The sequence below is a fragment of the Rhinolophus sinicus genome, chromosome 14 (genome assembly GCF_057876585.1).
Source record: "Rhinolophus sinicus isolate RSI-liver-muscle chromosome 14, RSI-T2T, whole genome shotgun sequence".
In the NCBI taxonomy this organism is placed as follows: domain Eukaryota; kingdom Metazoa; phylum Chordata; class Mammalia; order Chiroptera; family Rhinolophidae; genus Rhinolophus; species Rhinolophus sinicus.
In genome coordinates this window covers 118,623,989-118,640,993 of record NC_142514.1, presented here as the reverse complement: position 1 = coordinate 118,640,993, position 17,005 = coordinate 118,623,989, and the positions used below count along the sequence as shown (strand labels likewise).

The 17,005-nt window shown below is 33.4% G+C and overlaps 1 protein-coding gene across 2 annotated transcripts in view; it reads left to right on the top strand.

The window, feature by feature from the left end:
- The window catches only part of CNTN5 (contactin 5), a 1,286,475-nt gene that overhangs the window by 1,222,138 nt on the left and 47,332 nt on the right, over positions 1-17,005 (top strand). For both annotated transcript variants that reach the window (XM_088791491.1, XM_019741696.3), the window contains 2 exons: positions 12,429-12,499; positions 14,580-14,814. In XM_088791491.1, coding sequence (XP_088647617.1) covers positions 12,429-12,499; positions 14,580-14,814 — 306 coding nt within the window. The remainder of the gene's footprint in view (positions 1-12,428; positions 12,500-14,579; positions 14,815-17,005) is intronic.

Below are 17,005 nucleotides of genomic sequence, written 5' to 3'. Positions count from 1 at the left end.
ATGCCCTCCTTATGCATATCAGTACCTGGATCAGAGACATGTATACATAGAAGACTAAGAATTAACTTTGGGCATTTTGCATTATAGAACTGGACCAAAAATGTGATTTGTGACTTCTCACAAATTGAACAAAGCTCATAATAATTAAAATAAACTATCAAAAGGGTTATTTTTCTAAAACACACTAGGTCTGGGCCTTTAACAAAAGAGTTTCTGTAAAATACGCTGGTTCTTTTTAAAAAAAGAAAAAAACAAAACAATCCAAAACGTTCAACTCATTGCATTAAATGTGACTAACCATACAAAAGATGTTCAAATTATTTCCATATAAAAATTAAGCACCTAGAAAATAAAAGACAAAGTAGCCTAAATTTGTTGGAAAAAGATTCATTCACAGAAAATCCAACTTTTCTGCTTTTGTGATTTGCCTATTACAGTTTGTTCTTTCTGAACTTTTTCAGAAGTGCAAGTTTTAAATCAATATTAGTTCCTGGTTAAATTTTCATGCATTCATAAAATCAGCCAGCTTTTGCAGTGTACAGGTGTTCATTAATTAAGAGCATAACAGGGTAGTTGTTCCTCATTTTATGTAATCATGGTGTAGATATTGAAATAACTGCCAATATTAGTATTTATGCACACATATTTTCTCAAACACACTGTCTTATTTTGCATGTTGTTAATTGTGTTTAAACAAAAGCAAAGATTACTGCCTAATTCAAAGACTCTACAAATATTTATTTCAAAACTAAATAATCCTTTTGGGATGAAGAATCCTTTTGGGAGAGAAGATAAATCTCCCCATGCTATTAAAAAAGCATTTTAGTAAAAACACTTTACTTTTCCAGCTAAAATGTACTCAGATGATGCATTTTAAAAGATTTCTCCCTCATCTATTTCTGCATCTACCTCAATCATACAGCTCCTATCTCTCTATTTTTTCAGGTTCTATATAGAGGACATACTTTAGCCCATTAAAATCTTATTGAAGAGAAGAGAAATAGCATGAAAAATGCATGGAATACTCTACTTTGAAAGCAAATTGAGGAAAGCTTGTACAGCCTACTTTATGTTTCTTGTGCGTTAGTACCACCTAGGGTTAGCGCTACTAATCATAGTGTTGAACCAAGGGCTGACCTCTGTGCCTGTTTTGTCAGGCAGCACAGATTAAAACAGACACCAATATCCTGAGACGTCCTCTCAAGCGACATGCTCTGTCTCTATTAAGTACATGTCCTGTATTTTAAAAGATGACCTCTTCTAATGGACCAAGTAAACTTTGAAAATCAATGGAGCTGCTTGGAAAAGAAAAGGTCTCACATTTGGGATGTTAAGTTGAATCTTTTATGTCCCTTTAAAATTCTCTTATTTACTAGAATAGTCTAAGTCCCAAAGCAGCAATAGTAAAGCACTTTTACCTTAGCATTGTACCTTTCCCACAAACCAAAAAGTCAATTTTTCTCTGAAATTTCCTCTAAGATATATTTAGAATTTTCAAGTCATCAAAATACTGTTAGTAGACAATAAATATAAGATAAATTGAATTTTTGTTATTAAGATGTCAAAATAGGAATACAAATATATCTTTAGTTTAATGTACATTTACATTTATTTATTTATAGTACAATTTTATCATAAGTTTTAGATAGATAGATGATAGATAGATAGATAGATAGATAGATAGATAGATAGATAGATAGATAGATGCCTGTGTTTAATTTTGGCAATGTGTTTCATCATCAAAACAGTGTATAAATCTGGGTTGTGTAATGGAAATGTTTTCTCTATTATTTAAAAAGATGACACTCAAGAGAGAAAATCACATTTTAGGAAATGAATTTGAAATATATGCTATGGTAGAAATGAAAAAAATGTGTAGAAAATGAGTACAGCATTTAATTAAACTTTAACATTGTATAAGTTACATATTTTTAACAATAATTGTTGAAAGATAAATGAAAAGGAGAAAAGATAGAGATAATTATAATAATTTAGAAACCTTTGGTATTTTCTATAGCATAAAATTTTTATTATTATCAAAGCTCTTAGTATAAATCTCAACATTTGCAGTTTCTTTATTTCAAATGTCTTTATTTCATATATATATGACTCTACCTTCCATATATGTATATAATTTTTTATTGTAATTTGAAATATATATACATATATGATTCTACCTCCTATCTGTAATTAAGAGCTTAATATTTGGAGTTAGGCAGATCTGGATTAATGTTCTTTGCCACATACTAGCAGTGAACATACATAAGATACGTACATATTTTCAAGACTCAATTGTCTCACTTATAAAATAGGGATAATATCACTACCTCCTCCTTTGAATCATTGTATTAAATAAGATAATATGTGTAAAGAGCATAGCATAGTGTCTGGCACAAAGTGAATGCTTAATGTTAGCCATTTATTATTGTTATTATCACTATCATTAATGTTATTGAGGTATAACTTTATTAAGTGGAGTTTTCAACCACAGTAATCATGCATAAGTTGCTTTTTTCATATTGAAGAAACATTTTCAGGTTAAACATGTGTCTATTGATACAGCTAGAGCCATCCGGTCTCTTGGCTTGCAGCTAGCTCCTCCAAAATGCTCTCCCATTGAGAAGTCTCTGCTGCAGACTGTGTGCCATTAGACCCTGCTACTCAACCCACCTGAACAGCTTGGGAGTCAAGAGAACATTTCAGACTGGAGCATAGTACCCTGCATACTTCTCTCTAAATCCCCTCATCCTCTATGTCTGGCCTTTACATGCTGCCTTTCCTATCTAACCAGGTCTCAGTCTCCAAGTGGGTTGTGATATTGTCCCAACATGTACACATTTTCTGTGCTTCTTATAGCATAGTTAAGATGAAAAGAGCAAGGGGGGGTGGGGGGAAGAAGTGTCAAATGAAAGACCATACTACAAAAGCTTGCTCCACATTCAACTAGTTTTGCAGTTGTGTAGTACACTGTATTCTGTCCTGCCATTCCCTTTTGACACTGAAATAGAAAATATCACATACATATTTCTAGCCACAAAAGGGAAAATATTTTTTCTGCAGTTAAGAGACTAATGCTCAACCAGATAAATATGAATGTCAACTAAACAAACAGAAGAAAATCCTTTCCTAGCCTTAGCACTTTCTTCAATATATCACAGTATAACTGGTTTACTAAACAGATTGAACTCTCCAGTTTAAACAAAATGGTTTTCTTTTTCTGTCACCACTGCTCTCCAAAATGCTCCGTCTGATTTCTGGCTTCAGCCTTAATTCTGTCCAAGACACATTTAGGTATTAGGGCTGTCCTTTCTCAGGTGTAAGAAAATTCCATTTGCATTTAAATAAAAACTTTAATCTCACTTCCAATTCCATATTTTTCTCCCTTCATCCCAGCACAGGCTTGACACCAGGGTATTGATCTTTGGTTTTCTTCTTTCCATTTCCTTCCCCGACCTTCCGACTAACTGCTACTCTGGGCACTTCCCAAAACAAAAAGAAGAGGAAGAACTACTTAGGTGGTATAATTTGCAGTTTTCACATGGGCGTTGAGTGCTCCTCGTGATGGCATTTGTCCACCTGATGCTTCTTTCTTGGAGGGTGCATTGGGTTCTTTAGAGACTCTCCTGTCCCCTAGCAGGTAGCCCTACTGGGTGTGATTCCAACAAGCCTATTCAAGCCCACCTCCCATAGCGTCCGTGGCCCACAGTAATCACTTCACATCCCTGTCCTGCCAAACTCTAGGAATACGAAGTATTCTCAAACATTATTTTGCTCTGTGCTCTAGTAGCATTGTGTGGCGCTGGGCTATCATACAAAATTCTCAAGCTCAATGGCATCTTGCTAGTATGTGAGGAGTAAGCATCTGTACTCTCTGAAGCAGCTGTTTTGCTCCTCTTCTCACTTAGCTTGAGAAGGAAATAACATTCCCACTTCTCTTCTATTGACAAACAGTGGTAGAGGGAGATGCCACAGCACATCCATCTGTTAAGCTGACAGACAACCTTCTTTCAAAACATTCTTTGAGCTAAAATCTCTCTCTCTCTCTCTCCCCCCCCATATATATATATATATATATATATATATATATATATATATATATATATGTATATATATATGTGCATATATATATATATATATATATATATATATATATATATATATATATGAACTGGGAGGTTAATGAGAAAGGGTCATGAAATTTTGTTTCTCTCTATCTTAGCAGTTCTGTGGTTTTTCTCTAGCCCACCTCACTTTAGCATCTGAGGTTACATGTGACTCAAGTACCAAAAAACTCATTTAAGTTCCTACTACAATTTCACAATTTCTTTAGTTGTATGTTATCTTCCTTTTTCTGAAAGGAGCTTGCTTTGTTCATATTTGTATCTTCACATTTCTTGTCCATGATAATTACTAGGAAAATTTCACTGAGTTCAAAAGTTATAGAAGGAACACAATTAAATACTATTATAATATGATATAGGGTTGAATTCGTTTTCTCTGGGGGTATGTGGATTTGCCTTGTAAATGACATTTAATGGAACTTTAAAGGCCACACTAAATAGGACTCAGGCAGAATTATTTATAGGGGGAAATTGAAACTAGAGTTGTCAGGTGCTGGTATGTGCAGAGAAAAGGCATAAGGCTATGGGATTTTTAAAAGTTCTCCAGTCTGTTTCTAAGGAAATATTACATAAAAAAATTATAAAGCATTCAGCTGAAATAATTGGGGAATTCCAAAAGAAAATATTATTAAATGAACATTATAGCTTTCTTCAACCCAATGAGTAATTTAAGTATATTAAATAAAAGAAATGGTTCTTAGTAACATTAAGAGAAGGCAAAAATCATGGCAAGCAACAGAACTCTAGACCAAATCTCAATAATTAGGAAAAAAGAAGATCATAGTATGGCTCATATAGCAGACACTACTTTTAAATCATGAAACCACTTTTTTCCAGGCAAGTCTTTTCTCCAAAATGTATACAAAAAGATAAATAAATAAAGATCTTCAGTTTCAGAGGCACTTTGCAAGTAAAGATGGTAATTTTCACTAATGCTTTTCTAAAAGAAACCTGACTAATTGTTAGGTGTGTCTTTTCCTGATATAAATAACAAAGTGACAGAAGAATAGTAGAAGATTTCATCATGAAGGATAAATGGACAACGAGAGGTTGTCAACCCAGGAGCAAATGTGAGACACTCAAGTTAAACTTCTTCTACTTTCCTAGTCCCCATAATAGCATATACCAGTCATAAATCACAAACCATGGTCCAGGCCCTGTGCTAAGCACTTGCCCTTTATTCTTTCATTTATTTTTCATATTAACCATCTAAAGCAAGAAATGTTTGTCTTTATGTTACAGATCACAAAACGGAATTAGAGAATTTTAAAAACTTGCATAAGGTCACCTAGTAAGTGATAGAGCGGGAATTCTAACCCAGACTTTACACCAAAGATGGTGCCTCCCAAGTGGGTTTCCCTCCCCGCACCCTTCTTTCTCATCCTTTTCCTTGTCCTTTTTTTTTTTATCACATGCATCAACAAATGTCATTCAAAAATTATTTTACCTATCCTCTGCTTCTATAATTTCTTGTGGACCCGCATAAAGTTAAGAGAATATGAGTTGAGGTAAACACCATTTATTGTATATACTCGCCTGCTATGTTTGTGACTTGCCATTCATGAGAAAGTTCATAAATCAGAGAAATCTTGCATTTTCTAAAATATCTTAGCAACCTTTTTTGCAAACCAAAAATGGTATATTGCCTAGATTTCCAAATTAAAACAAGCTGAGCCAAAATTGAAAGTGTAATTCCCATGGAACTATCAAAATAATATAAAGATTTCCAAAAGAACATTCTAATTCAAGATCACATGTGAATATAGCAAATGAAACCATCAGCAATATGGAAAAATAACCTACTGAATAAAAGAAGATATTCACCAATGATATGTCCAATAGGGGTTAATATGCAAAATGTATACAGAACTCATACAACTTAACACCAAAAGGACAGACAATCTGATTAACAAATGGGCAGAGGACCTGAATAGACATTTCTCCAAAGAGGACATACAGATGGTCAATAGACATATGAAAAGATGCCCAATGTTACTAATCATCAGAGAAATGCAAATTAAAACCATAATGTGATAATCACCTCACACCTGTCAGAATGGCTATCATCCATAACTCAACAAACAAAAGTATTGGCGAGGATGTGGAGAATAGGGGACCCTTGTGCACTTTTAGTGGGATTGCAAATTGGTGCAGCCACTATGGAAAACAGTACAGAGGTTCCTCAAAAAATTAAATACAGAGCTACCTTATGACCCAGCAGTCCCACTCTTCTGGGTATTTATCTGAAGAAATCCAAAACCCTAATTCAAAAAGATACATGCATCCCTATGTTCATTGCAGTATTATTTGCAATAGCCAAGATATGGAAGCAGCCTAAGTATCCATCGATAGATGATTTGATAAAGAAGATGTGGTATATACTCGTATGTACAATGCAATACTACTCAGCCATAAAAAGAATGAAATCTGACCATTTGTGACAACATGGATGGACCTAGAGGATATTATGCTAAGTAAAATAAGTCAGAGAATAACAAATACCATATGATTTCACCTAAATATGGGATCTATAAAACAAAACAAACAAAACAGAAACACCTCATAGATACGTAGAACAAACTGATGGTTGCCAGATGGGAGGGGGGTTGGGTGACTGTTACAAAATAGTCATGGGATGTTAAGTACAGCATAGGAAATATAGTTAATAATATTGTAATAACTATGTATGGTGTTAGGGGGGTACTAGACTTATGAGGGGGATCACTTCATAAGTTATATAAATATCTAACCACTGTGCTATATGCCTGAAATTAGCATAATATTGAATGTCAATGGTAATTGAAAAATAAAAAAACAGAGAACCATGTGATTTCACTGATATGTGGTATATAAACCAAAAACAACAAAAGAACAAGACAAACAAATGAGAAACAGAAACTCATAGACACAGACAATGGTTTGGTGGTTGCCAGAGGGTAAGGGGGGTGGGGGGTGGGGGGTGGGAGATGAGGGTAAGGGGGATCAAATATATGGTGATGGAAGGAGAACTGACTCTGGGTGATGAACACACAATGGGATTTATAGATGATGTAATACAGAATTGTACACCTGAAATCTATGTAATTTTACTAACAATTGTCACCCCAATAAATTTAATAAAACAAAATTTTAAAAAAATAAATAAATAAAAATAAAAATAAAAAAAGAAATTTATAAAAAATCACATGTGGGGGTGGCCGGTTGGCTCCGTGGTTAGAGCACAGTGCTCATAATACCAAGGTTGCAGGTTGAATTCCCACATGGGCCAGTGAGCTTTGCCCTCCACAACTAGATTGAAAACAACGACTTGACATGGAGCTTATGGGTCCTGAAAAAACACACTGTTCCCCAATATTCCCCAATAAAATCTTTAAAAAAAAATTGCATGTTAATAGATTTATGCTGAACTTTTAGTGTTTTCCACAGAAGACTTCACCACTTTTTCTTTTTCAAATCTAAGTAGATAATAACATTAGGTAATATGTGTAAGTTATAGTTCCAGGCACTGTGATCATTATGAAAATAACCTTAAAGTATAGGTACTATTATTATCTAAATGAGACAACCAAAGGACAAAGAGGTTAATAAATATTTTCAGCCAACCAGCCAGAATGGTAGAACTGGGATTCAAGCCCAGATCTTTCTCACTCCCACAAGAACACTTTTACCATTTGTGTATACAACTTTATCTGTCCTTTTGATAGGAATAAAAGCATTATTTGAATTCTTGGAAATTACTGATATTTTTTATCTTGACCTTAGCTATCTCATTGATAGGAATAAAGCATTATTTGAACTCTTTAGAAAACACTACTCGTATTTTATATCTTGGAAACTCCTTAAATTTAAGTCTTTCTATAAAGTGAGCTTAAATGATAATAAGTTAACTGAAATATTGATGTGCTGTGCACTCTAATTCTAGCAGGAAAAAAATGCTTTGTAAATTTCCCTCTTAACTCCCACCTTTACTATATAAACAACTTCCTCTCCTTCTTTCTGTTTTCTGTAACTTTCTTTTCAAACCAGTTGCTGAATTACCATAAACTCCTAGATTAAGTGGACTCCCCAGGTCTCTAATAAAAACTATATTATTTAATGAGCCATATAAACATTTACTGTAATAAATACTGGCAAATTTTTAGGGAAAAGAGAGTGGCAAATTATTTCATCCTGTGTTCTGTTTAGTTAATTTAATTAATTTGCATGTTAATTAAAGCATGCTGTCAGTGTGACTGACTTTGCAAAACTATTACACTTAGAGTTCTTTGAGGCTCACACCTAAATTTATGCATGCTTAAACTAAGATAGTACGCTATATTTTTGTCACTCTGAGTGTTTATAATATTTCCAACATACAAGGTAAACAGAAACAAGTCTACATTTCAACATGCCAGATAAGGCATTAAGACAGTTAAGCATTTGCAGTTTATGGGAAAAGTATCCATTACATTATCTGTTCAGGGAAGAACATTGCTCCGAAAGAAATTCAGGAGAATCAGAGTTTAATCTGTTAATCATGCATGTAAACTTGATTCTCTAAGCAAATAAGCTCAGGACATTTATCAGTAGACAACTGTGGGAGAAAAGCATCTAGCTGCTTAATTCTAAATCTGGTTTTCATTAATTACATTGAAAATATATTTGGTTTTTAATTAAATCTGTATTTCTCCGAACTCAATGAAAGCATTTATTAGATATTTGATTATGTTAATTTTGTTTCTAACAAGAATTATAGAACTTTTATGCCAGAAGGGCTCTGAAAGATTAAGTCAAATCCCTGTATATCATGAATATGTTGTTTTATAAATAAAAGGATATAATTAAAATCAGTGGTCTCCAAGGCATTGACTGCAGAGATAATAACTGTGTGCCACCAACTTGAAAAAGAAATGAATGATCATGGATTCTACTGATCATCTGCATGTAATTAGGAAATTTAAGCCAATTAGAATTAGCGTACCCATTTCACACATTGTGATCCTGACAACAAAACATAATTCCTTATCTGCAGCTGTTAAAGCCTTAAGTTTTCTTTTTGTTTGTTTGTTTTTATAGTTTTATTGATATATAATTTGGCATATAATGCTTTATTAGTTTAAGGTGTATAACATAATGATTTAATAGATCTATGTATTATGAAATGATCACCACAATAAGTCTAGTTAACATTCATCACCAAACATAGTTACACATATTTTTTCTTGTGACGAGAATTTTTAAGATCTGCTCTCTTAGCAACTTTCAAATATTCAATACAGTATTGATAACTACATTCACCATGCCATACATTACATCTCCATGACTTATCTCCACATCTTACAACTAGAAGTTTATACCTTCTGACCACCTTCACCCATTTCCTGTACCCCCCACACCCCACCTCTGGCAACCACCAATCTACTCTCTGTTTCTATGAATTTGGTGTCTTTAGCTTCCACATATAAGTGAGACCATAGAGTATTTGTCTTTTTCTGTCTATCTTATTTCACTTAGTATCATTCCCTCAGGGTGCATCCATGTTGTCCCAAATGGCAGGATTTTCTTCTTTTTTTATGGCTGAATAGTATTTCATACCACATTTTCTTTATCCATTCATCAGTTGATGATCACTTAGGTTGTTTTTGTGTCTCTAAAGCCTTAAGTTTTCTATTAGTAGTTCCCATTATATCTAGTAAGCTTTTTATTTAAAACAGTTGGTGTTTATACACATATACTATAAGACACAATAAAGTATAATGCTTCTTTTTGTGTCATTTATTATACATTAAAATTGGAAATAGTGTGAGCAAAAGAGGTTCTTATTTCTTTACATTAAGGTGAATATGGGATATTTTCTCTTGAAAAGAAATTAGCAGCAGTAGGAAAACCTCAAAGACTGATTTCAAATAATAAAAGGAGTTTTATGCAATCTGGTCATTTATGTATAATCAACGTAGAAATTAACCATATAAAAACAAATCAAATCATAAAAAGTCTTATTTTGCTTTCTTGGTTCCTCAAAGTGGAATTTTTCACCAAAGTTTTCAACAATTTTTTACTCAAAAAGTTAAAACTTTTTGAGAAATATAAATATGTTTTCTAAAAAACAAAAGCAGTAATGGACTGTAGAACAATACTGCCAAACTTTAGAAGAAAGCTTTCGACTTCAAAGTCACTTGTATTTCATTGTATTCATTATCTCTTAAATGAGCTTCAAGAGATGCTCACTAGATCCCCAGAGCCTACTCTACACCTCTCATCTAGAGAGTCCTCTTTTTAGATGATGTTTGAGGGCTGCATCAAATAGAAAATGATGTTCAATGCCTAGTCTTTCCACAAAATTCATGATCCAAAATTCAGAATGGTGTCCTCAAAGAAAAGGATTCAAAGTCCTAAATGTAGGGTATAAACTTAGTTATTCCAATGTAGTGGGCAAAGTAGGTGGCCCTGGTCGATATTATTGGTAATGTTATTTAGCTATCAGTTGTCAGACATTAATATGAATTGTATGTGGGGGATGCGGGGTACACTTTTTAAAAAACAAATGGTACTGAGAGAAGTCATAATGGCATAACATTAACTAATTAACTTGCTGCCACTATATTCAAAACTCTGAGATTAGCCACTGAGGGAATATTTGGAACCTTATAATCGTACCCTTTAACATACAGTTAAACCTGCTCCCCTTCTGTGTGCCTTAACATACCATACCAAAAATAAATTTAGAACTAGTACTATATAACAGTGGCTTGGGGACGTGGTGTCAGGGCACACCGATATGTCACAAGTTCTCATATGGAGCAATAATTATGACTAACAACAAAAAGCTCAATAAATGATTTCCTTGCTGTTCATTTAAATAGGACATATTCACAGTTATTGCTGTAATACTGTCATTTTCTTTTGTCTCAGTTGAATTTCTTGTGATTTATTGAATGAGAGACAAAGGGGTATCCAATTCCATGTAAGTCTGAGGGAATTCATGACAGTGAACTCCAAATATGAGTAATCTTTAATATATACAGAGGGTGCCAAAAAAAAAAAGTATATGCATTTTAAGAAAGGAAAAAAACTATTAAAATTGTAATAACATATACCAATAACAAAAGATGAATACAAGTCATGTGTATACGTTTTGTTGGCACCCCTGGTATTTAACTGTGAAAAAAGAAAGATTGGTTGCTGCTGTCATGTATATCCTCTTATATGTGCATGAGCAAGAAAAGAACTCGTGCTCATGGAGGAAAGTGCCGGAGGACACTAAAGTTTGGACCCTACCGAATGAAGTTTATTGATTTCAATGGAGCCAATTATATATTTACAGATTTTTCTCTTCCACTTTCCTGGTCCAAGGAAATTTCTTTTTTCCTTTCTAGCAGAATATAAATTCTGCATAAGTTTTTCTGGTATATAAAATGCTGTTTAAACATCTACCAGTAATTAATAGCCTTTCATCCAGATAGGTAATATATGGGAATGGATTTATTGTTTATGAGTATATCAATATTGTTTAAAAACTTTATGCTGAGATATAAAGCCAACACTGAAGTGTAAAATTACTAATGCAGGCTCATAGCCTGGAAAATGATTTCTTTTAATAGTTTTCTTCATTTAACAGTTCTTCATTTGAAAATGTTCCCTTTCAACTGCTGATTTTATGGTTTGGTGTAGTGAAGGGGAAATTTATTTCTTTGATACATTTATTCTTTTAATAGTTATTTATTTGAAAAAGTTTCACTGGGTGCTTATATATTTTGAAATTTGCAGAGAGATTTGTTCTTGGTAGAGTTTCTGTTGTTGTTGTTGTTTTTAATGTTGATTCATTTTAATGTATTTTCACTCAATGGAAGTGTTGCTAAGGTTTCTTTAAATTAGACCTTCTTGAGGGGTTCTCATAAAGCAATAATACTAATGTCAACCTGTGGATTTTCCAGAGTATCTGCAAACCTTGAAACCACAGAAGAGAGTTATATCATTAGAAAGCAGAAAATTCATAGGATGAAATTTAACCACTAGTAGATGTCCTTAACTATAGTGTTACTTATAATTTAAACCTTACTACCACAAAGCATTCACAAGAGGACAAGTTTGGGGGTGCAGTATGTGGCCATGAAAAATATACATCAGTCTCCCACATAGATTTAAAAGCGAGTATCTCTCTCAAATATTTTGTTTTAATATTGAATATTACCATTCTAACTTCTAGCAAACTTTGATTTATTTCAGGATTTTACCCAACCTGAGTAGGGTTATGATGTATCCTTCTTATAAGGACACTTAAATTACACATCTATTTATTATTCTCTCTCTACACATTTTTACCCACAGTTCCAAAAACAGCACCCACCAACGTAAGTGGAAGAAGTGGAAGAAGGCACGAGTTAGTCATTGCTTGGGAGGTAAGAAAGCCTACACTCAGATGTTAGAACGTGTTGATTCCTTAAAAAATAAGGCTACATATCTCGTATCTCTATTTGGTTCAGAGAGACTGAGGAATTTCTGTTTAAATTAGATTAAGAAACACTTTGACCATGCATTACTCAGATATATATTGCCAACATCAACCTTTCTGATTTTCATACCAGGCCCCAGCTGACTTTTCTCCAAGTCTGTGGTATGCCTTCCTGTCTCATTCAGGCTATCTCTGAATAAAGTTTGAATAATTAAAACATGTTACCACACGTATACTTCAGATGTTTGTTTGACTTAGTTTGATATTTAATTATTTCACAATTAATTAGCACCCTTGACTCATTTGGAGGCTAAAACCATAGGGAGGAAGGAATTGACCACCACTCAATTGGTGTCATAGTGCGTGGGTTCTCTCATTTATCCCATACAGCAATCCCATTAGTGGGGATAATTTTCTTTATTTTAAACATTATGAAACTGACGGAAAGTTTAAGTACTTTCCCTGGTAAGCAATAGAATTGGAACTTTGATTGCAAAACTTACGTTATTTTGTCTCCCTCTTCAAAGTTTCTTGTCAAAGGAAAGGAGTGTGAGAGGTACATTTATTTTTTATGAAGCCACTTTCCTTTTTTGATAAATTACCTTATTCCATGTAGCTATGTAGCTCACAAAACTATGCCTAAGAATATGGAAATTGAATGGAAATAGAAATGTCTACTGGAGAAAACTAAACAAATTCCTGACAGACTCTAAGAACAATGATAAAATATACAAAAAACTTCTCTTCCCAATAAGAAATTTTCCGTGAGCACATCCTCTGTCCTGCTCTTATGTCCATTCCTCTCTTCTTCAATAAAACTTTCTGTCGAGGTATTAACTTCCCAGTAGCTGATCTTCACTGAGATCAAATCTCTCTAAATGGAATTGCCTTCTCTTTCAGTTTTGTGTCTTAGCTCAAGTGGATATAACAAATATTTCACAGACTAGAAGGCTTATAAATGACAGAAATTCATTTCTCACAGTTCTGGAAGTGGGAAGTCTAAGATCAGGGCCCCAGCAAATTGAGATCTGGTGAGGGACTACTTCCTAGTTCACAGACAGCCATTTTCTCACTTGGTCCCCACATGGCGGAGAGGCAAGAGGGCTCTCTGAAGTCTCGCTTATAAGAGCACTAATCCCATTCATGAGGGCTCTGCTTTCATAACCAAATCACCCACCAAAGTCTCATCTCCTATTACTATCACATTAGGGGTTAGGATTTCACTAAATGAATCTGGGGGGAATATAAACTTCAGTCTATAGTACTTTAATTTTATAGCCTTTATTTCTTTTATTCCATTCAATAGTTTTTCCTCAAATCAAAATTCAAAACAAAAACATTTAACAAATATTTATTGAGTACCTACAATTTGTCAAGCATTGTGCTATGTAATAGCTAGCAACTGCTCCACTAACTAGTCAATCACAATCACTCCTTTTTATGACATGCAATTGATGCCCATTTAACAAATTTAAACGTAAGCCTTATAGTACAGGAAGTTTCTTGAACAAATGTTATATTCCATTTTTTTATATGTTAGTAAAGCACAAAAGCAATTTAAAAAAAAAAAAAGACACTAGAAGAAAGGTCTTTGCATTAAGGTCTCCTAGATTTTCTATGCAAAGAGCTCTGCAGAGCATTACTGGTGACAAGATTTTACCAACCACCAGACCATATGACAGTTTTCTCCAACATGTTAAATTCTAGTGTGGAATCCAAGCACCTTCACTTCATTTATATGACTAATTGGAGCAAATTTGTTTCACTTCAAGAGTTTTTAGTACTCTTGATACTTTTCTTAAATACCAACTGATACTTAATTTTTCGGCCTTTACTTCTAAAGCCTTTTAAATTTCCAACAACTGTGATGTGATTATGCTCTGTTGGGTTTTAATGTAGTATAAAGATTTGAGTCTCCTTTTCTCTAGTTATCGTTATCTATAATTTTTAAAAATTTAAAGATTTGGGAAAAGTGGGTTTTTTAATCCATTAGTTTGCTGATAATTAATTGTGTTTTTCTTCTTTAGCCAGTATCTGAAGAGTTTCAGAATGGGGAAGGCTTTGGCTATATTGTGGCTTTCAGGCCCAATGGAACACGTGGCTGGAAGGAAAAAATGGTGACATCCTCTGAAGCTTCAAAATTCATTTATCGAGATGAAAGTGTCCCTCCTCTTACTCCGTTTGAAGTGAAGGTTGGCGTTTATAACAATAAAGGGGATGGACCTTTCAGTCAAATTGTGGTCATATGTTCAGCTGAAGGAGGTCAGTTTCTTTATCCTTATTATCTTTATTCATCATTTTAAAATTTTGTTATATGAAAGAGACATTATTGTAAAAATGTTAGAAAATACAGATATACCAAAAGGGAAATAAAACACACCCATAGTCCCACTACACTTTTTAGATATATTTTTCCAAAAATGTTTTCCAAATTTTTATTTTTTTAAAAATTGATCATTTCATATATGTTGTTTTATGTTCTTCACTCCCTAATGATATGTGGCAAATATCTTTCCATGATAATAATATTGATATTTTATGGATGGATATTTAACCAATCTTCCAATCTTCTCTGGATTGAAATTTAGATAATTTTATATTTTAAATCATTAAATTTAAATTTATGTGAAATAAGTTTAAATAAAGATTCAATTTATGTGACCAATAAAAATATTTATTACAAACATCATGCACACAACGTTGTACTTACAAGTATCAGACAGGGCTTTAATTTTAATTTTTCAATTATAGTTGATATACAATAGTATATTAGTTTCAGTTGTACAACATAGCGATTAGACATTTATATAACTTACGAAGTGATCACACTGGTAAGTCTATTACCCATCTGGCACCATACATAGTTATTACAATGTTATTGAGTACATCAGATAGGGCTTTCTGTTGGAAGCTTTTCACACATGACATCTTTAAATTCTCTTGATAGTATTGTATAATAGGCATTACTATTCCTTTTGAAGAGAATGAGAAATTAAGTACAGAAAAGTTAAATAACTTGCTAAAATTTACACAGGCTGTAATTGAAAATTAAACCCAGGTTTGTGTAATCATTAAATTCTTGATTTTTCTGTAGCACACCGCCTTCATATGCATAACCTCATTTAATTCTCAATATAAGACTACTAGGTAGTCAGGACCTAATAGGCAGTATACCCATTTTACAGATGACTGAAGTGTGAAATATGGCTTATTCCTGGTTACAGTCAATAGGGAGTAGTGCTACAGTACAAACTTAGCTTTCTTCATCGTAATCCTGGGTCCTATAAAGTTGTAAAACAAAAATTCAATTTTCTGAGTGAGAGATGAAGCAAGTAAAAATAATGCCTCACATTCCCTAAATTTGACAAATGACTGAGAAAATGTTCCACCAAAAGCATCACTCGTTTGACTTTCCAAATACTTATTGTCTTTATGAACTGACCCTTTTACTTTCTTTGTGTCAACATGTGTGATTTTAAAAGCTCAAGAAAATTATTCCTCTTTTGGTACTGTAAATTCATGGGGGGAAAGAAATAAGGCTGTTTGAATATTGAAGCACAAAGGTAGTGTCAGATTTATGTAAGATGTAGTTTTTCAATACAAGCTGCCTTATAATTTTATAACATAGAGCCAAACTCTGAAGCAGAAGCAGAAAGTTTATGCTAGCATAACAATTACCAGGAAAGTGAAGAATCGAGGAATAGCAAGGAATCATAGATGTTCCAATGAGATACTCATGCATTTAGCATCTCGAGCTTCTGATGTGTTTTCAGATATAGTTGGTGTAGCATATTATTTATATTAACTCTTACAACCAAATGTGAGGTAGGAATCTCAAGCCCCAATCTACATTTCAGGAAACTGAGGCTCAGAGAGGTTAAGTAGCAGGCTCAAATAGACACCAGTGAGTGAAAGAGTTGTAAGTAACTCTATTGGCAGAGCTGGGATTTGAACCTAGGTCTGTATGACTCCAAAGCTCATGCTTTTAACTACTACTCTATGCTATCTCATCAGGAATGTATATACTAATAATAATATTTACTGTACTATTGTATATTATAATTCGTATTACTTGCTACTCCCAAAATCTATTTCAAAGTACATGTTTTATTCAAGAAGTGCATATTCTTGTTGCTTTAAAATTTCTTCAACCTAGTCATCAAGCACATAGCCCCAAAGGTTGCATGAGATGAATCAGAGGGATTAGTAAACATGCTTTGTATGGTAACACCAGTGCTTCCTTTAAGAAATCCAGATTTTTTCCTTCCTTGTCAACTTTGGCTTTGAAATTAAATTATAGCAGCCACCAAGGGTTGTTTATACTGTGTTTCCTTAAACTTGAAATGGCTAGCCTTTGGAGATTTCTCTTTCATGCTGGATAGGAAATATGTATATTTTCTTTCAAAGACACTGAGGTTGTTGCTGTAACATATTTCATAGTAGCATTTCATTT